Source organism: Caretta caretta, chromosome 4 (assembly GCF_965140235.1).
Source record: "Caretta caretta isolate rCarCar2 chromosome 4, rCarCar1.hap1, whole genome shotgun sequence".
Lineage (NCBI taxonomy): Eukaryota > Metazoa > Chordata > Testudines > Cheloniidae > Caretta > Caretta caretta.
In genome coordinates, this window is record NC_134209.1 from 21,618,512 (window position 1) to 21,640,783 (window position 22,272).

General features: G+C 40.5%; 1 protein-coding gene across 1 annotated transcript in view; it reads right to left on the minus strand.

The window, feature by feature from the left end:
- Positions 1-22,272, minus strand: part of MTHFD2L (methylenetetrahydrofolate dehydrogenase (NADP+ dependent) 2 like) — a 60,718-nt gene that overhangs the window by 11,835 nt on the left and 26,611 nt on the right. Inside the window, exons 4-6 of the mRNA XM_048847572.2 lie at positions 17,948-18,100; positions 16,091-16,198; positions 2,429-2,521 (exon numbers count right to left, since the gene is read on the minus strand). Coding sequence (XP_048703529.1) covers positions 2,429-2,521; positions 16,091-16,198; positions 17,948-18,100 — 354 coding nt within the window. The remainder of the gene's footprint in view (positions 1-2,428; positions 2,522-16,090; positions 16,199-17,947; positions 18,101-22,272) is intronic.

Here is a 22,272-nt window from a genome sequence, read left to right on the forward strand (position 1 = left end):
CTATATATTGTATATAGATGAGCTTGAAAAGTGTTGAAAGAGGCAAATTTTCTAATATACGTTCCAATAATGTTGAGAGGTGTTGGCCTATGTCTATTTCATCAAACTGTTACACAATAAACTGGAAGTTGTACTGGTAATAGGACCACTCCACAATTTTATGGGGGGAAATTATCTGAGCGGCATAGAGTCATACTCTACAACTCTTATTAAAGCTAGCAGGAGTTGCACAGCTAAATCCTTTGTAACGATTTGAGAACATGCCCCATTAACACAGTAATACTTAAACTAAACAAAAAAAATTGCTTGCTCCTCCCCCCCAAGCACCCCCCCAAAAAATTAACACAGTTATTTAATTCTGCCTCAGCACAGAGGGCTGGACTAGATGACCTCTTGAGATCCCTTCCAACCCCACATTTCTAGGATTCTGTGATTTACCAAAGTCTCCTTTGCATACCAACTGCTACGAGATCACTGACTCCTAACATGCTTTACGTCTAATATGTGGGAAATCCTTAAATGCGTAGGTTTTGCAGAAAAAGCTAATTATCTATTTTTTCAAAATCACAATTTAGGCAGAGCTGTTTTCTGCAAGAAATGTGAAATAAGAACACTTGAGGAAATGAATAAACCATTGGCTTGATAAAATGCAGACTTCAAAAACTAACAACTAAATGGAAGATAGAGTATTGCATCATGAATAGCATTTATTGCAGAAAAGGAGTCAAACTGAGAGCCAGCCTGCAAGTGGGCCTGCTATAGATGTGTTAGGGAACACACAAGGGCCTCCTCCTGCTGGCACTTCCCACATACAGCCCTGTCACAACTGTGGTCCCACCACAAATGGGGTGGGGAGGAAATAGGTTCATGCCCTGAACTCCCTTCATCCTAGCAGCAGAGCAAGCCAGGCACATCGGTGAGAATATTGCACCATCCCAGAGAAAGATGCAGTCTGCACAGTTCCTGTGAACTCAGGGAAACTTAAAGGGATTATGCCTTCCTGAGGCGCGATCTCTCCCGGAGCTTCCACTGGGGCTATGCAACTCCATGCCACACCCAATGCAGGGCTGTGTATACTTTGCCCAATCTAGCCCAGATATATCTCGTATTGTGTAATGAGTGTTGTATCATGTTCCTCTAACGAGTGACATGAAGAAAAAGTGTAAGCAACAGGTATTGCTGAATTGGTACTGAACGCAGTTTAACTGCAAGCACAGCCAACAACAAACTCTGTTCAGAAGCTGTGATTAAACCCTGACAGTAAGTTCTGATGAACTAATAAGCAGCATTTATCTACACAGACACGCTAAAGAAAATGATTCCACATCCATTATTATTTTCTACTTATAATTTGTGAATTCTGGTTAAGTGCACAGTCTAGTAATCACCATATGGGAGATCTGAGCTCAAGACCTGAGCTTGATTTCCTTGCTCCTAAGCTGGCATGTGAAGAAGTGCATTTAGCCTGTCAGGGAAAGCAGCACCTCACTTCACATTTGAACAGAAATGATAAGCCTCAGAGTAAGCCATATCCATATTCATCTGGAAGGCAGTTAGCAAGGCTTGGGGTTTGGAGTGTGGAGGAGTGATCGGGGAGGTGAAATGACACAAATCCTGTGTACAGCAAGAGGGGCTTGAATGACCACTGTGAAAAAAAAAATAGAAGAACTACATAGACATTGGCCAAACTTGTTTCTAATGTTGTTAAGATATTAAAAATACCATTAAAGCAACATTTGCCATCCAAAGTTGGAACTCTGATCACTTCTTTATTTAGTAAAGAAAAGCCCAATCAAAACACAAGTATTTCTGTCTACATATCTCCAGTAATATCAAACCACTGAACTTTCCAGTTACTAATTATAGAAAATCCATTCTTTCAACAGCCCATTCTTCCGTTTACCTCTTTATACTGCAATTGTACAAAACAAGGATGAATAATACATACATAATACCAAAACACCACATTTAATTTGCCAAGACTGCCCTTAATTCTAATAGCAAAAGAAAGACACTTACCTGAACATGGCCTCCAGCTGATTTACGGAAACCCTACTGTCAGAAGCTTAATGACTCACCATTTTTGTACAGTACAGAAAATGTTTTAGTTTATATAATTATACCTGTATTAGCTGTGCACTGACTGGTTTCCATTCCTGAGTTCATCCTTAAGCTTCCCTAAAGGGAAGGTGTCATACGTGATGAGAAACTAGTTTATGAATCTGCAAATTTGAAGGGCAAAAACTGAGGGCCAAATCTCTTCCCTTACTCAAAACAAGTGGACCCACTGAAGCACCCTCAGCAAGCATGATCACAACCCACTTAGATAACACATTTAAAACAGATAGTGGCACCACAGTTGTAGAAACGGAGCACCTGGTGAGTTTTTAACATTTGCCATTGTAGTATTAAGGACACTTAGTATTACCTGCAGCTACTATTATAATGTCAGCTAGTTGGGTATGGATCTTCAGCTGCTCTTTTGGAGTATATCTGTGAGTAATTGTCACTGTAGCATCACCTGTAATGTAAAATATTCACAATTAATTGTCATTGATAAAACTCCCACGAAGTATTTATTAACATGTGGAAATGATTCATTAGATTTTGGCATAGTAAGAACACACACTTGATCAAATAAATTCCTGTCTTATGATCTGATACATCATCAGATATATTTCTTTTTTATGACTGGACACCTTTTTTTCAGCATATGCAGAATGCCATTGCTTGCCTTCCCACAGGTACAAAGAAGTGCAACCATATCAGTCTCATCCTTCAAAAGCATAACCCAGTGCAGCTGTTTAACAGTGTGGACTAAATTCTTTTCTGGGTTAACGTCACTGAGGTTCATGGAATTACATGAGAATGAATTTAGCCTCATGAATCTATTTTACTAAATGTGATGTGAGTATAGCATTATAAGACACCTTCACTTATCACAACCTAAAACACTGGATATAAGGAGACTATGTTTATAACTTTCTCCTCATATGCCCTTGGTCATTCATCTCTCTCTGTGCCTACTATACACCTCTCTTGCCATTCTGTGGCACGAATTCTGGGGGAGACTATGGACTTCTCTGTGTCTACAACCAGAGATAACAGCAGAGTTACCTTCACATCTCTGCATTTCCCGCAGGTCAGATTTTAGTTTTCAATGTATGTTTTGGAGAGGTTTGAATGTGCAACAAGTGGTAATGAATGTTAACAGGAGCAGCATTCATTCTTGTTGATATTTCCCTTTGGATTTGAAAATGGTTCATTGTGCAGGAAGGAGACATGCATGGCTCTGCCTCCGTTCTATCCACTACAGAGCTTGGATTGCATGGGGATTCCTGGGAGCTACAACACCAATATGGAAGTCTACCACCAAGGATTTTCTGCTTACAAAGCTCTGCCCCTGGCTACCATTAGTTTCACATTGGCGGCCAGCACATGGAATATCCCTGTTGATTGCAGTGTCCCTAGCAGATTTCAGAGAGGAGAGGATTTCTTTAAGAAACATTCATGCCCAAAACAATTAACAACACTGTCACTATTTGTTATCTGATAAAATTCCTATTAGACAGACTTGAGAATGCCTGTCACTATGCCCACTTAGGGGAAGAAATTATCCAGACCAAATCCTATGGTATTATCAAGTGAGGTACCTTGGCTGTCCTATGCCTTCTTCTCCTAAACCCCAGGAGAAGCACAATGATAGCTCATCTCACACTGCTCAGACACTTATTATTCCATTAATATGGATACCAAAAAAAGTAGAAAGGAAAATGTCTCCCAAATATCCATTTCTGCTTTTCTCTCATTGCAGATGCAGAAAAGTCTTGTTCCACCATCTCCTGTTACTTGCTGTTAAACAAAGAGCTGATCACTCATCTGTGCCAGAGACCACAGGAAGAGTTTGCATGCATGGCAAATGGAGGCCTACAGTCTTTTGGGCTAACTCAGAAGCTTTGGAGACCTGCATGGGTGTATGTAGCTGGGCAAGGACAGTTCTTCTGTGGCTCCTAACACTAGACATGAAAAATCGTACAATTGTGGGGAACCTGACAGAGAACCTGAGAGAAGCCCATCATGCAAATCAAGGAGGTTTGTGAGCATGGGGACCATGCTTCCTGGTTGTCTTCCAAAAGCAAGGAGGAGATAATTGGGAAAGCAATGAAGGTAACAATCAGCAAAGGAGACTCTTCCTAGGCCCTGAGCCTGACTCCCCCTCTCTTTCTCTTTGCTATCTTCCCTGTGTATGCTGAACCTGTTCTACCCCATCCTGTTCACCCTCCATCCATTTCAGGTCCCCTGGCACATTGTCTCCTCTTAAAATTTTACATTACAATTTTCACTATTTCAGTCCCTGCCATCTGCTCCGACACCTCAGGAACATCTATTATTGATCAAATCTGCACCTCATCTCATTGATACACTTTTTCCTTGTTCTTCTTCCCTATCCATCCTTCATGTATCCACCCTACTGTGAAGGTCACTCCCTCTTCCAGCATATGCCTGTACTTTATGTGCTCTCCCACAAGAGAAATGAATCATGAATACTACAGTAATTGGCAGCAGGGAGACACCCAGAGTGTGGGAACAGATTCACTGAATCAGTGGACCAGAGGAGGTTACACTGAGAGAATTTAAAAAGCTGTTGCAAAACCCACCTATCTGTTAAAGCTTATCCATAGCCAAAGTTAAAAACAAACAAGGGGAAAAAAAAACAAATAAGCCAAAAGGAAACCAACAAGCATAGACTCATAGAAACTGGAAAGGGTGAATCCCCTACAAAGTACCCTCTGGACATCAGCATACTGTACAGATCTGATCTAACTGTTCAGCACTTAAGTTCTTTGTTGATGGGGTCCCTGGAAAAAAAAACCTGGATGGTTGGCTGGCTGAAACACAATTCTAAGTGACAGGAGATAGACAGAAAAAGTGATTAGGGATCAAAGGAAGGGCAGCAACTTTCCGTACTCAAATTCAGGCTCCAAGGATGAAGAGCCTGGCTGCAGCTGACTTTGAGTGTAAGATGGACCATTCTTCTAGAATCTCTTAGCTGAAAGGTCTGCTGTGATAACAACACCCCCAATCATTCTTGTCAAGAATCCTATAGATGAAGCTTAGACCTTGAGGTTACTTAAAGCTACATTTTCCTCCCTTAGCATCTTAGGGATCAATAAATGAAAGGAAATGCACAAAACAGATATTGTGGAAACAGAAAGGAGATATTATTTTTTCTGGAAATCCGCTGTCATATCTTTCGACCTACTGATTATCATTGGCACAAAAAGATTTAATGAGGGAGCAATTCCACTGGCAAAAGTTTTTCTTCTCCAAGGATCTCGCTCTCACATAAGTGAATTGATACGTTAGCCAACCTGCTTGCGTATTGAGATGCTTATATTAGATGAACCACTTTTATAGTTAATTTATTTTTTCCACCCAAATTGCAGAAGAACCAGATCTCCTCTTAGGAAATTAGCTAGATGGGTTTCCATGTTCATTGATATAAATAATAGATTCCAGATTGTCTGCACTGATCCATAATTGCTGAGATTTCAGAAAAGCACACTAAATGCCTCACATTGCCAGGACAATCTAGATTCTGGAAAACAGCCTGAGGTGTAGCTGCTATCCTGAATGGAAGAGCTTTATGCTGGTACTAATAATTCTGCATTACCACGTGCAGGAATTGATAATGTTGTTGAGCTACTGGAATGTGTAACTCAACTCCTCCAAGCATAAGTAATGCCCCAGCTGAGCTGCTGCTGCCAGTGATCTCAAATTTCTTGTAAAGAACAAAAGAATTCAGCTATTTTACATCATTGCTTGGTATCCTTAAGCTTCAAATGAACGGTGAAGAAAAGGGTAGCATGCCTACTTCCTGTTCCATGCTAAAACAGCAACACCAGAGATGAAGTGCTGTAGACCTGCCCTCTCTTCTGGACTGATGGGGAGATCAAAAGGGATGAAGCCACAGAGGAGAAATGTCCATGAGGCAGCAATTAGAAACTGATGTTATCAGTTCCCATTCCCTTAGGGAAAAAAGTCGAGGGAGGGGAAATACAGACCCTGACATTATGGAATCCAGAGACAAGAAACATAGCTGTGTATCTAATAGGGGATCTCTGAAAGAAGAGCCACCTTTGCAACAGTAAATATGGGTTCAGTTCTCATTAAGATTTTAGAAAGGAAGACTTTTATAAAGCTGAAAAGTCCTTCCACACCAACTTTCATCAAAGAAACTTCCTCTGAAGAGAAGAAATGCCAGCTTGTTTAGAAAAAAAATACCTTTCCTTCATTCACATAATCACACAGCCTTTTGAGCTACTATATTACAGGCCAGAGAGTCTGCAGTCAAGAGTAGGCTGGAAACTTAATCAGCTTCTAAGGCTGAACATTACAGGCTTTCCCTAGAACTTCTGAGGAAGGATTTGTCCTTAGGCAATCCCTAAAGCCAAACAATTAGCAGCTGCATTGAAGAATGGGCTTCACATCCACAGCAGTTATCATGGGACTTGTATGAACCTCAAAGTAGGGAACTTGTCTGTTTATTTTGTGGTTAGGTTAAAATAGTGTAAATATATTTTTTCTATACACCATTACCTAAGAATTTCAAGAATAAACTTGGAGGAAAAGATTTTGCTGACTAAGGATTTTTGTGTGCTCCTGCTGAAATCACTCCACCAGCCTGCAAATATAGTTAGGATTGCAGCCTGGTTTCTAGAGCAACGGTTCTCAAACTGTGGGTCGGGACCACAAAGTGGGTGGGACCCCATTTTAATGGGGTCGCCAGGGCTGGCTCAGACTTGTTGGGGCTTGGGCCAAAGCCCGAGCCCCACTGTCCAGAACCGAAGCCAAAGCCCAAAGGCTTCAGTCCTGGGTGGTGGGACTCAGGTTACAGGCCCCCTGCTTGGGCCTGAAGCCCCTGGGCTTCGGCTTTGGCCCCCGCACCCAGGATGGTGGGGCTCAGGCTTTGGACCTGCCACTTGGGACAGCTGGGCTCAGGCTTTGGTTCCCCCTCCTGGGGGCATGTAATAATTTTTGTTGTCAGAAGGGGGTCGCAGTGCAATGGAGTTTGAGAACCCCTGTTCTAGAGAAGAATACAATTTCCTTTCTGAGGCCAGCATCAACTTTCCTGCCAGAGGGATCAGCTAGGGAGGTGTTGCCATCTGCAGGACAGAAGGACTTCTAGAAACATATCAGTATAGTTGAACCCAGCACAGGAGAAGAGCCCCATAATTGAGATGTCTGTAAAAAAATTGTATCAATTTATCAAAATTTTTAGATATGGGGGATTCCTCACCAGGAACACCTGTGACCTTTGATACAACCTAATCCTGATCAGATAAAGCTAGACAAGTTCTGTATCTTCTCTCAGCATCCAGAAAGGTCCCCCTGTGACCCTAACTTTTTCAGCTTTAAGAGAAGCCTGTAAATCCATGGAAAATAATTTAATCAGATTATTGATGCCATCCAATTTAACCTTCCTCAAAGAGTCATTGTTTGAGGATTTGTATTTATTGTTCTAACTGGGTTCTTAGGAGGAAGAGGAAAACCTTTTAAAGTTTCTTTTAAAGGTGTGTGGGTTTGTTTGGGGGTAGATGTCTTAGTCTTAGAAGAAACTGGGGGTGACTATTTTTACTTACTTTTCACCTTTGCCCCTATTGGTGAAGGAGGAATAATTATTGTCAGGGAAAGAACCACTCAGAAGAAATACAGAATGGGACTTGGTTTAGTGAGATTTGACAAGGAACAGGTGAATGTTCGATCAAGAGGTCATAAATGTTTAAAGTGTGGTTCTACTCTAAGCAGTGGCTGGAAAAATGACACTGTGGGGCTAGATGCTTATTGTCCTTCACTGATTTCAGATAAAATTCTTAATTTTATAATTAAAAATATGCATTTTTAAAAATGTTAGACCTTCAAGCTCTCCATGAGATCTGAAAGTCAAGCTTTTTTTCTTTTCTGCTCACTCATCATCATCAATTACCCTGACCCAGAATGATGTGCAAGTGGATTCCAGATGCTCCTTAACAACAGGTCGCTGTATGCTAGGTGGGGCTTCGTTGGTGGGATGGTCTTGGGAAATCACTGTGAGGTTTTTGATTTAACAGGGAAGTAGGGTCAGAATGAGGGAAGAATTCTGACTAGTATTTTACTTTTTAGAAGTCAGATGGTAAGAGGTAGCTGGTTTATGGGGGTAGGTTCAAACACGGCATGATGCAAATTATAACCCTTAATGTAACCAGGAAACATACACGCTTTTAAAAAAGATTTATACCATTAGATCATTTCACCACAATTAGTATATTCACTCTCATTTATAGATTAAAACAAGGAAAAGGTATGTAAAATGTATGCCAAAATGCTAAATTTGAGATTTCAAATTAATAATAGAAAATTCAATGAAGATTCCCTTAGCAACTATCTCCTTGCTCTCAGGGATTACAAGAATGTTGTCTACTATCTGAGCATTGGGTAATTTGACAACAATGCAGTAAAGAATACAAATATTATACACAAAAGAACTTCACTTTGTTTTATAACCAAAGATGTGAATACTGTTGCAGATTACAAATATCTATTATACTTGCATGATGTGTAAACTGAGTGTTTTGAGGAAACCAACAAAACGCTTCCCTTGTTTTATCATTTCCCTCTCACCTGGGCCCTGATTCTGGGCTTTGGCTGAGCTGAGGATGTGGGAGCCTCTTAAGTACAAAGGTGGCTGTACACTACTTTTGCACCTCCCAGATTAGGCTACAGCAGGGGCCACTCTAAATATGCTACACTGCAATGACTCCCCACAGAGCCACCTACCGTTTCAGTGTGCCTGAAGTGCATAGCTCCGTACCAGTATGACAGGGGCTGTATAAGAAAGGGAGCCAGTTCTGCTGGCTATATGCCTCTAGGGAATCCCCTCTAAGACTGGGAGCTTTCCATAGAGCCAGCATACAGGGGTCACAGCACAGGGCAGAATCTAGCCCCTTGTGTCTGTAATTCAACCATTTTATAAAGACTGATTAAATAGGGACGGAAATCATGCCTACAAAGTCAACTTTTGGATCTCCTACAAAGCTCCTATCAAGCCAAATAAGGGTTAAACTGATAGAAGCATCTTTAATTAATTCATCCTCTAATAAGAAGTCACCCAAGTCCCAAGTAACGGCCAGCTTTTGGGTTGGCAAAAGCCCTGTTACACACCTACACATCCATCTTCCTTTCATTCCCACACTTGTTTTGTTATGGATGCTTTGATTAGAAGAATAGATAATTTAACCTATAAAACACAAAGACACCTCCCCAGAAGTACAATACATTTGACAGGGAGGAAAGCAGCACATTGTATCTTTGCCAGCCAGGAACACATTGGGAGTCTCAACATGGTGGTGGGGGTGGAGGGGAGGGCTGGGGGAGAGTAGGCTGGAGGCACGACCTGGGAGCAGATACTGTGGTTGAGTGTTATGGGGGAAATGTGACGAGCCAAAGGCATGATGATGATCTCCTTTATCAAGCTATACAAAAAAAATTGGATTCTATTAAGTGGTTGGGTGAAGCTTTTGGCCGAGTCCCCTGCCTTGTTTCCCTGCTTCATTTCTCCAGTGTTCATAAATATAAAATCCTGCCTCAAAGCAGAGCCAATGAAAAAGCCACTTATATGTTGAATGGTACCTTATGCACCAGGAGGAAAAGGACCTATTAGTAACAATAGTCAGAAAGTAGAGGCTTCATCCTTGACAAATAAAACAAGCAAATAAAGTCCTACAAAGTATATGCAGGATAGGCATTTAAAGGCCATGTAAGATAATGCTATCGTTTTAGAAGGCAATGTTAGATGACAGTGTATTGTGTACAATACAGAAATGAATATTGAGTCTACAGAGATATTCAAATTCTGGAAAGAGTACAGAACTTGACAAATTAGCTCAAGAGGCATGAAAAAGATTTCCTAATGAAGCAAGGATCATTGTATTTGAAGATATGTTTTGAGAAAAGGTGACGGCACAGAAAGTGTTTTTATAGCTTTTAAGAACCTTTGGCGTGAAACAATGAAACAGGAAATATTTCCAGGAGGAGGGCTTTCAGAAAGCTGAGTGAATATTGCAAAACAGTATTGCAAACATTTTCTGGAATGAAAAAACAATGATGTATTTCAGTGGTAATTCATAACCCTTTCATTTGTTCTCACAAATATTCATACAAATAACTTTCATGTGCAAGAACGTTCATAGAAAACAAAAGTCTTACAAATACCTGTGCAAATATATAGTTGCAAAGTTTTGTGACAGAAGTATTTGCATGGTCATCTAGAAACTGACTTAAACAGCTCCAGTGACTTATTCAAGCCCTCCCCCTGTATACAAAATTTTCAGACATCCAATCATGGAACAGAAACAATAGCCCTGGGACTCAGATGTCCAGTCACACAGCATAAAAAATGAATTATGGATGGTGAATAGGAGTTGCTTATAATTTGTGAGAAATCCCATAGACTGAAAGATGTTTGCATAAAACATTAGTCAAATAAGCTTGAAAAAGAAGTTCATACAAGTTTAAGTCTGTTGATATAAGTAAATCTGCAAACAGACAAAGAACTAATTTACTCAAACAAACTATTTGCTACAAATAGTTTACATAGTTCTAGATATCAAATGTATACGGAGGAGTCATGCAATCATAGAATCATAGAATATTAGGGTTGGAAGAGACCTCAGGAGGTCATCTAGTCCAATCCCCGGACCAAAGCAGGACCAACACCAACTAAATCATCCCAGCCAAGGCTTTGTCAAGCCTGACCTTAAAAACCTCTAAGGATGGAGATTCCACCACCTCCATAGGTAACCCATTCCAGTGCTTCACCACCCTCCTAGTGAAATAGTGTTTCCTAATATCCAATCTAGATCTCCCCACCCACACTGTAATTGAGACCGTTGCTTCTTGTTCTGTCATCTGCCACCACTGAGAACAGCCTAGCTCCATCCTCCTTGGAACCCTCCTTCAGGTAGTTGAAGGCTGCTATCAAATCCCCCCTCCCCTTCTCTTCTGCAGACTAAATTATGAGGAGAGGCTGAGGGAACTGGGGTTAGTTATGTGCCCCAGCCCCCTAATAATTTTCGTTGCCCTCCGCTGAACTGTCTCCAATTTGTCCACATCCCTTCTGTAGTGGGGGGCTCAAAACCGAACGCAATACTCCAGGTGTGGCCTCACCAGTGCCAAGTAGAGGGGAATAATCACTTCCCTCGATCTGCTGGCAATGCTCCTACTAATATAGCCCAATATGCCGTTGGCCTTATTGGCAACAAGGGCACACTGCTGACTCATATCCAGCTTTTCATCCACTGTAATCCCCAGGTCCTATTCTGCAGAACTGCTGCTTAGCCAGTCAGTCCCCAGCCTGTAGCGGAGCACAGGATTCTTCCTTCCTAAGTGCAGGACTCTGCACTTGTCCTTGTTGAACCTCATCAGATTTCTTTTGGCTCAATCCTCCAATTTGTCTAGGCCACTCTGGACCCCATCCCTACCCTCCAGCATATCTACCTCTCTGCACAGCTTAGTGTCATCTGCAAACTTGCTGAGGGTGAAATTCATCCCATCATCCAGATCATTAATAAAGATGTTAAACAAAATCGGCCCCAGGACTGACCCCTGGGACACTCCGCTTGATACTGGCTGCCAACTAGACATCAAACCATTGATCACTACCCGTTCAGCCCGTCATTCCAGCCAGCTTTCTATCCACCTTATAGTCCATTCACCCAATCCATACTTCTTTAATTTGCTGGCAATAATACTGTGGAAGACCGTGTCAAAAGCTTTGCTGAAGTCAAGATATATCACATCCACCCCTTTCCCGATATCCACAGAGCCAGTTATCTCATCATAGAAGGCAATCAGGTTAGGCATGACTTGCCCTTGGTGAATCCATGTTGGCTGTTCCTGATCACCTTCCTCTCCTCCAAGTGCTTCAAAATGAATTCCTTGAGGACCTGCTCCATGATTTTTCCAGGGACTGAAGTTTGGCTCACTGGTCTGAAGTTCTCTGGGTTCTCTTTCTTCACTTTTTTAAATATGGGCACTGTATTTCCCTTTTTCCAGTCGTCCGGGACCTCCCCCGATCGCCACGAATTTTCAAAGATAATAGCCAATGGCTCTGCAATCACATCCGCCAACTCCCTCAGCACCCTTGGATGCATTAGATCTGGATCCATGGACTTGTGCATGTCCAGCTTTTCTAAATAATCCTTAACCTGTTCTTTCACCACTGAGGGCTGCTCACCTCCTCCCCATACTGTGTTGTCCAGTGTAGCAGTCTGGGACCTGATCTTGTCTGTGAAGACCAAGGCAAAAAAGCATTGAGTACTTCAGCTTTTTCCACATCATGTGTCACTAGGTTGCCTCCCCTATTCAGTAAGGGTCCCACACTTTCCCTGACCTTTTTCTTATTGCTAACATACCTGTAGAAACCCTTCTTGTTACTCTTCGCATCCCTTTCTAGCTGCAACTCCAATCGTGCCTTGGCCTTCCTGATTATACCCCGCATGCTCGAGCAATATTTTTATACTCCTTCCTAGTCATCTGTCCAAATTTCCACTTTTTGTAAGCTTCCTTTCTGAGTTTAAGCTCACTGAAGATTTCGCTGTTAAGCCAAGCTGGTGGCTTGCCATATTTGCTATTTTTTCTGCACATTCTGCTATTCTTTCTGATTTAAGAAAAAGGTTTAACATTAGTTATGGATGTAGCTGTGCAGATTTTTAATTACATTTTCATGTAATTTAGGCCACATGTTAGGGGCCTAAATGACAACAGCAGTAAGTAACAGAATGATCAGGAAGCAGGCCGAACTTTCATTGGAGCAAATAAATTCAGATGGCAGTCGTTACAAAGAAAACATTGCGAGAACTGGTTCATTTAAATACTGTATCAACAATTCTAAGCATGGGAGAACAGAGGCAGATCCTGAATACAAGTGAAGGAAACTGAGGTATTTAACTGGCCCGAATATCTAAGCTGTGAAACAGGCCATTACTAACTAATTCCATAGCAATTTCTCTTTCTGATTATAAAACAAAAAGTGTCTCAGATCACTAATTCTTCTGAGTCTTGGCTGGTAGAAGCCAGAAAACTGTACAGTATTTTTGCCTATCAAACTTCACTCATCTAATTAGATCAGCATTGCAGACAGGAACTTGGAAAGTTAGTCCTTCTTCCTTAAACCTCATAACTAACAATATAAGAGAACTAATTCTTCTTCTTCCAGGGCAATGAATGGCAAAACTCCCATTGATTTTCATGAGAGCAGGATTGAGCCCAAAGCTTTTCACTGACTATAATTACTACACAAACATACAGAGAAGTTCCAAACACTAACTTTCCCACAGAGTCTTCATGGAAAAAACAACTATATGATTAGTAACAAGCTTTCAACATTTCATTATATTAATAATACATTTCACTACACTCCTACTAAACATGACTGAAATTAAGCAACACCCATGTTTACTTCATTTATGAATGATACTTCTGCAGTTCTAACATCAAAACAATGTTGCAAGAGGGTAATATCTTATTTAAAATTAAATAGCATTTGTTATTCTTTTTACACTGCAATTATAGCGGCATATCAGTGCCGCTATAATGAAGGAAGCATCAGTAATCCCATTATAAACACTTATTTTTCCTTATTTTCAGGGGGGACATAAATTGAACCATAACTACATTCCTCCAGGCTAAGAGTTAACATTATAGGTCTCAGGTTGAAAAGATACTTTGTTTTTCATTTATAAACGTTGATAAGCAGTATACTACAAAAGTGGTCAGATATATATACCAATAATTTAAAAGAACATCAAAAAAATTAAAAGTAATATATAAAGTTTGGAGAATGAGGGATGTATCTGTATTATTTTTATATAAATATCATGTGTACCTCAGTTTACCTCTGTGATATCATCCTGCCTGGCTCCACAGAATTAAATCAAAGGATGCTGTTGGGGGAAATCATCGGGAAATGAAACTATGGCAAAAATAATGTACAGTTCAGAGAACACACCCTGGGGAAACAATGAGGCAGCTATCAATTGGGAAATACCCCTGGGCCAGATTCCAACTAGGTTGGCAAAGTTTACTCTTTCCCAGCCGTACCCATGAACATAGGGGGTGCTAAAACTTTAAAGATGCTGGTTTAGGGAAGAAGGAGGTAGAGTCAGTTGTCAGCAGCTGCCTGGAGGGCTGAGGGGAGAAGACTCTGACAGAGACACACTAAGAAAGCAACACAGAAACTGCAGCAAACCTGCTCTCTCTCTCAACCTAGAGATGGAGGTAGCCAGGCAGAAGGGAACTTACAAAAGCTTGCAAGGAAAGATTAAGATGTAGGTAAAGACCTATGCATATAAATGTTTTTGTTGTTATCCTTTGTTGTGTGAATTATGTATATTTTGCTGAATAAACAATGCTTTCTTTTGAATAAAATATTTTGAGTCACTTTAATCAGCAGCTGTTTCGGGCACCCAAAGAAAACAGTTTACAGATGCCAAACACAGTTGGATCTTTTGGGTTAACATGGTTAGTAAACAGGAGACTGAAGACCAGAAATCAAGTCTAAGAGTGGTAGGACCACATGGTTTCACCCAGAGAGGGGTGAAGGTAGCTAAACTTCTCCACAAAGGGGTGCAAGTTGAGAGAGATTAAAAGGGGTCTAAAGTGCATCTCGCCCTGTAACCGTGACAACATGCCTGACAGAAGATACTATTTTAATACGATAAACAATTAATCATTATCAACAGTTTTAAGCTATATTGGAGCAAACAGTTTAGTTGTTTTGGATGCATTTTCTCATTAATATAACTTAAAACCCCATCCTTATTTGAAGTCAATGGAACTATTTATGTGCTTAAAGTTAAGAACGTGTAAATACTTTGCTGAATCAGAGCCATAGGTATATGGAGGCAAAAAGGGAGGGCCTGATCCAAAGGCCAATGGTAGCAGCAGGAATTCAGCAGATGCTCAGCACCTTTCAGGATTTGATCCTAATCAGTTGTGTAAATTAATACTTATCACTCAGTAAGATGAAATCCAAATTAAGGGCCTTACATGAATAGTCCCATTTAAGTCAATGTAATTATTTGGGAGAGAAAGACAAACTGCATTTGTTGCATGGCTTTGAAATCAAGATGAAACAGTTGTTGCTGAGACTATTCTCAGTGATGAAATTGTGATTGGCCCAGAAAAAACAAGGGACAAGGAAGACAGGAAGATAAGGAGAATTTGGATTATGGATAGTTTGTCATACTAACGCTGTGAGCTAGAAACAAACGACCATTTCTGCTTTGAGATTTGTGTTTCTTAGCAAGCTTTCAGTAAAGTCCTAAGGATGGACATGTATAAAAAATTAAGTCACTGCATATCATTTTTAACGTTTCTATGGTCAACATTTCTTATAGAAAATTTAATTTCGTTTTAATCAACCCCTTCCTCAATACATTGTTCGAGACCACTGTCTAACTGCTTCAGTTGCGCTTATCATCAGATTCAGCGCAGAGGAATATCTATCTTGGGAGACTGTTTCTGCGTTTGTGTGGAATAGATTTGTTGGTGAGTAGAGAGATTTCAAATAGCAAGCTATGCACCTAAACAAGGTAAATGTAGGAACTATACACTAACAAGATTGCTAGGATGTGTTCCAAAAATGACAATTGGCCAAATTGAACATGTTCATTTTAAGTAGGGATTGATGAATCTCAGAAGTGCAGAGTTTGGGCTGAATTTGGATAAGTATTCAAAAGTTCAAATTCTTATCCAAACAATCTGAAACTCTTGAATTTAAACAATTAAGCTGGAAATTTTGCAAGAATAAATATTTTCATGAGATTACGAGCATGGTGTCTTCTGCATGGAAACTTGAAGGAAACATTATTAATCCAAACATATTCAGAACACAGAAAAGATTGTCAAGTATGATTCTAAAAAAATTAAGTGATGGTACTAGGGATGAACTGTTACATTTTCTCTGTCCCCCTCCCCTTTGCATATCTCTCATTTTGCGCATTTTCACTGATCAGGTTATTAAAGTAAATCATAATATTCTTGGACATACCTCCAGGCCTTTCATGCTCTCCATCTGTATGTAAAAGCATTGAAATAGGCATTCCTACATTCTTAGATCGTCCAGCGACAACAACATTTTTTCCAAATGTTTGTATTCCTTACAGGGAAAAACAAAATAAAAAATAATTCAGTTAGTCTAAAAGATCCAAAAAACCTCACCACTTGAACTTGACATGTCAGCCATCTGAAACAGTAAAGGAACAATTTTATCACCTATTCAAATTTCCTCTCAAAGTTAAATTTAGTATATGTACAGTTGATCTACACCATCATTTTACTATTTCTTTTAGAAACATATTTTTCCCCCCTATTTTAGTGTTAAAAGAGGTGTTTTAATAATAGGGAATTTTTGCCCTCTATTTTATATTTTTCTGCAGAACTCATCCAATTTATCACTTAAATTATCTTTCATTATTGAAAACTGAGGTTTAGACAAACTCTAGTACAGGTACTTGCATATGATATTACAAAAATATGCAAAATATATTGGTGACCATAAAATTACATCATGAAAGATCAACGCATTGTTTTGACTATTCTCTCTGTGCTCAATTTATTGTACATCTACTGGCTTTAAATATCTTATTCTATCTGCAGAATACTGCTCCATCCATCTTACTAGTCTTTAAATATTCTTTTAATCCTTTCTTTTCCATTCAGACCAGTACAGTAACATAAAAATATAATACGAAAAAGTACGTTTGCTGCCAAGTTTTGAAATGCCAAACCAACTTTTGACAGCAGTAATCTCTTCTGCAGTGCAGAGAGAACACTTATTTCATTTCAATGTATTCAACTAGTTAAATTCAATGACGAGTTCACTGAAAGTTAAGACATCAATTGGGAGTTGAAAAAGAAGGAAAACTTCTTTTCCTCTTCTGATCTATGAATAAAAACTTGGTGAAAGCGCATGGGATCTACTAGTTCAAAAATGTAGAAGCACATGGTGACCAGAAATAATCTGTTCAATTCACTAACTACAGATAATATTTACTTTGTTTAATACATCAGTTAGTTTATCACACGTTTTGAAAAACTTTATTTTACATTTAAAACTTTTCTTCTTATGCACCCAGCACATTTAAGGTAGCTTTATTTTAAAAAAATAAAAATAAAATTCTGTTTTTGTTCATTTTTAATTTAAGTTGAATTTCCATCCAAATAGAATTTGGCACAAATCACAAAAATCACAAAAAGTTAATCTAATAAATAAAGGCATAATCCTTAATTTTTAATATAATAAAATATTTAAAAGTTAAGAATCTCAATAAATAGAAATTAAGTTCAACTAATCGCTTAAATAAATGCATATAATACATCCTCCTGGTTAGCAAAAAGAAGCACCAAATTTATGAAAGGCTATATTTAGTAGCAATTCAACATGTTTTAAAGTATCAGAGGGGTAGCCGTGTTTGCCGCTTTTACAGATCCAGACTAAGAGTCCTGTGGCAGCTTATAGACTAACAGACGTATTGGAGCATAAGCTTTCGTGGGTGAATAACCACTTTGTCGAATGCATGTATTCACCCACAAAAGCTTATGCTCCAATATGTTTGTTAGTCTATAAGGTGCCACAGGACTCTTTGCCATGTTTTAAAGTTTACCAACTGATGAGAATCAGACTTTCGTTAGGAAATAACTAAAAAGAACAAATGCAAAACATAATTCAAATAGTTTATTTAAATCAAGCTTTCCTACTTGCTGATTAAAATTGATTATTTAAATCACTTTGATTTAAATTAATCCATTCTGCTGTATTCTATCATGTAAATTTCCTTGTATATGCCTTCTTGCCAGCATTAATTTTTCTTCTCCAGAACATTTCAATAGACATTTAGTTTCCTACCTGTTCGTTTTATAATTTCCCAAACAGCAGCAGCTGTGGCAGGTATAACAGAAGGTTGATCAAGACACAGTCGTCCAATGTTGATAATATGGAATCCATCCACATCCTTTTCAGGTGCAACAATATTGCAGACTGTTCGTTCATCTATATGATCTGGAAAATTGTTATTTAAAAATTATATTTTTTCTCAACTGCCCACAGAAGTGAGTGCTCCCAGCCCAACTATTTTATTTTTAAGGAAAACCACATGTATTTTATTCAGTTCAACAGTCTGTCAGGTCACCATTATTATTCACCATGAGTAAACTGCCAATCTGATCTGGGGGAAAAATCCTTCCTAACCCAGCATATGGCAATCAGTAGTTTAACGGAGATCGATTTCAAACAGATTTAGTTAAACTACCACAACTTTTGTAACATAGACAAGCCCAGATACCTCATGAGTAAAAATTTAAATCAGTTGTTAAAATATAGCTGTTCATTGTTCTGTGTGAAAACAACATAGTGGTCTCAGTCCAGGTTCCAGTGGATTGATGTCTGTATCACTCAGAAACCACCACCATAAATGACAGTCTAAATGGAGTAGCCAAGGACCAAATGAGAAAGGAGGGTGAATTATCCTCTCACTTTTAGGCTATGTACACTACAGCTTATGTTGGCAGATGTTGCTCAGGTGTATGAAGAAAACACCTCCCTGAGCAGCGTAAGTTAAATTGACATAAGCGCTGGTGTGGACAGTGCTATGCCAGTGGGAGACAGTCTCCTGCCAAAACAGCTACCATCGCTCGTTGGGGGTGGTTTAATTATGTCAATAGGAGAGCACAGAGCAGCATTGGTGCAGCGGTGCTGCTGTAAGCTGCCTAGTGTAGACACAGCCTTAGAGGTGGCCCCTCTGGATCAGTGCAGAGGCCTAAAGGCAGGGCTCTGCAAGAAAGAGGGGTTTACAAAGCCACTACTATAACTGTTCTGAGGTTATAGAGAGGACTTCAATCCCCAGGCTTTGATGTGGTACCTTTCACCAGTTCTAAATTCACAAGAAATACTTAATGAACAGCTCTCACCTCCACCCTTGAATCTGTTAATATCGCTGCTGCTTTTCAGACAAAAACAATGACTCCAGAGCTAAAAGTCAGCACACTCCAATCTATTCCCAGAGTCAATCATTATTCAGTAAATCAGACTTTGTCCTACTTACTTATGTTACACCGCCATCATGTGGCTAATTCATTTCACTGATTGAAAACTGTTGAAATTAATACTAGATAACAATAAAGTTTTGCACTTAAAAAAATAAAAAATACTTTCCAGCCACAGATCTCAAGACAGCTTATATGTCTACACTACAAAATTAGGTCGATTTTACAGAAGTCAATTTTTCAGAACAGATTTTATGCGGTCGAGTGCGTGCGTCCCCACTAAGTGCAGTAAGTTGGCGGAGTGCATCCACAGTACTGTGGCTAGTATCGACCTTTGGAGCGGTGTACCGTGGGTAGCTATCCCACAGTTCCTGAAGTCTCCGCTACCCATTGGAATTCTGGGTTGAGCTCCCAGTGCCTGATAGGGCATATACATTGTCTCGGGTGGTTTTGGGTACATGTTGTCAGTCGCCCCTCCCTCCCATCGTGAAAGCAACGGCAGACAATCGTTTTGCGGCTTTTTTCCTGGATTAACCATGCAGACGCCATAGCACTGCAAGCGGGAGCCCGCTCAGCTCACCGTCACCACTGCTGTTGCGGGCAAGTCTACTGTGGGGGCTGCTGTGATCCAAGTAGCCAATGCAATCACTGACGTTCTGTTATCAAGGGTAGTGACTCTGGGAAACGTGCGGGCCTTTTTAGATTTTCGGTCCATCATATTCCTGTCCTTTGTCGCTGGTGAAGAAGTCTTGCAGCCATACATTCCACATGTAACAGCTCCAGGGCTCTTGATCTTTTGCCTTGGCCACACAGCAGCAGGTGCCTTCGCATCAATGGTGAACGGCTCCACCGCTTCCGCTGCAACTCTGCTATCCTGATCTCCTGCGAGCTGGAGGCTTCTGCCTCAGGCTGCTCTCCCAACTTGCAGCACCGCGTGGTCACACCTACCCCAGCCAACCCCGTGTTCCCATGGCTCATGAAGCCTGGACAGTAGTAAGGAGCAGTTCAACTATAGGCTGAGTAAGTGCAGAATGGTGGTAGAATGTGCCTTTGGACGTTTAAAAGCTCACTGGCGCTGTTGGTCAGACCTCAGTGCAACCAACATTCCCATTTTTATTGCTGCTTGCTGTGTTCCATAATATCTGTGAGAGTAAAAAGGGGGAGATGTTTATGGAGGGCGTGGGAGGTTGAGGGAAATCGCCTGGTGGCTGATTTTGAGCAACCAGACACCGATTAGAAGAGCACAGCAAGGAGCGCTGCGCATCACAGACACTTTGAAAACCAGTTTCATGACTGGCCAGGCTATGGTGTGACAGTTGTGTGTGTTTCTTCTTGATACAAACCTGCCCCTTTGTTGATTTTAATTCCCTGTAAGTCAAGCACCCTCCCCCCTTCGAAATAAAGTAACTATTGTTTTGAAACCATGCATTCTTTCTTTATTTATTTTAAAAAATTGAGATAATGGACAAGGTAGCTGTGGGTGGTTTTGAGTACATGTCGTCAGTGACCTCTCCCTCCCTCCCTCCCTCCATGAAAGCAATGGTGGACAATCATTTTTCCTGGATTGCCCATGCATACGCCACAGCACAGCAAGCGGGAGCCCGCTCTGATCACCGCTGCAGTTGTGAGCATTATAAACACCTCACATTTGCCCTTGGAGATTTTGGCATATATATTGGCATTACATCTTTTGGAACAGAGTTCTGATAGCACGGATTTGTCTCCCCATACAGCGATCAGATCCAGTTCCTCCCGTTCGGTCCGTGCTGGAGCTCTTTTACAATTCTGGGACTGCATGGTCATGGCTGATGAGCTCGCCACGCTGGCCAAACAGGAAATGAAATTCAAAAGCTCCCGGGGATTTTCTGTGTACCTGACTAGTGCATCTGAGTTGAAAGGGCTGTAAAGAATGGTCACAATGGAGCATTCAGGGATAGCTCCCGGAGGCCAATACCATCGAATTGCCTCCACACTACCCCAAATTCGACCCAGCGATGTTGATTTTAGCGCTAATCCCTCATCGGGGAGGAGTACAAAAATCGATTTTAAGAGCCCTTTAGGTCGACAAAAATGGCTTCACTGTGTGGACGGGTGCAGGGTTAAATTGACCTAATGCTGCTAAATTTGACCTAAACTCATAGTGTAGACCAGGGTCAAGAGATAGTAAACCTTAAAACCTTTTGTGAAGTATAGATTATTTACTCCCATTTTACAGATGGGGAAACTAAGGCACAGAGAGGTGTCCAAGGTCAAAGAGCAAGACTGGCAGTAAAGGTGGAAACTTGATCTGATTCACAGTCCTGTACTTTATTAATTATTATTATTATTTGTATTACAGCAGACCTTAGAAACCCCAGTCAGGAGTCAGGGCCCAATTCTGCTAGGCACTGTACACATGTGTACCAAAAAGACAGTTCCTGCCCTTAAGAGCTCACAATCCAAGTGCATGATGAGACAGCAAGTGGACACAACAGAGGAGAACACAAGGCAACGGACTATGATTAGCTCAGTAAGCAGTAGTCACAGCACACCAACTGCCTAGCCATTGCTGAGTCTTTTGTAGGCATCACAGCATGGGTGGGCTTTTAGGAGAGACTTAAAGGAGGATAACAAAGTCTTAGAATGAGCTTTGTGTAAAAATTCACAAAGCATAAGAGATAACATGAGAGAAAGCATGAAGCTGTTTGAAGGAAAACTGGACTAATGGGTGATAAAGGTTAGCATCGCCGGCGGAACAGAGGTGAGGTTGATCACTTGATAGCATACAAGACGAAAAGGTAGCATTGAAATATGCCATAAAAAGGCCTTAAAAGCGAAGACAAATCGTTTGTTTTATGCGGTAGAGAAGGGGGAACCAATGGAGGAATGCAAAAGGAAGTGACAAAGCAACAAGTCAAGAAAATTATCTTTGCAGTAGTGTTTTCAGTATATTTAACGGGTGGCGGGCAAGATGACTTTTATCAAGACTTGAAAGAAAGAGGTTGCAGTAGTCAAGTTGGGAGATAATGAGAGCCTGCAGGAGAGTTTTAGCTGTGTTGACAGAGAGGAGAAGTTGAATCTTAGGGTGTGTCTACATTGTGAGCTAGCCGTGTGTTACCCACCTCATGTACGTATACTTGCACTAGCTCGCTTCAAGCTAGCATGCTAAAACCAGTAGAATAGCCATGGTAACATGGACAGAGGCAAGTG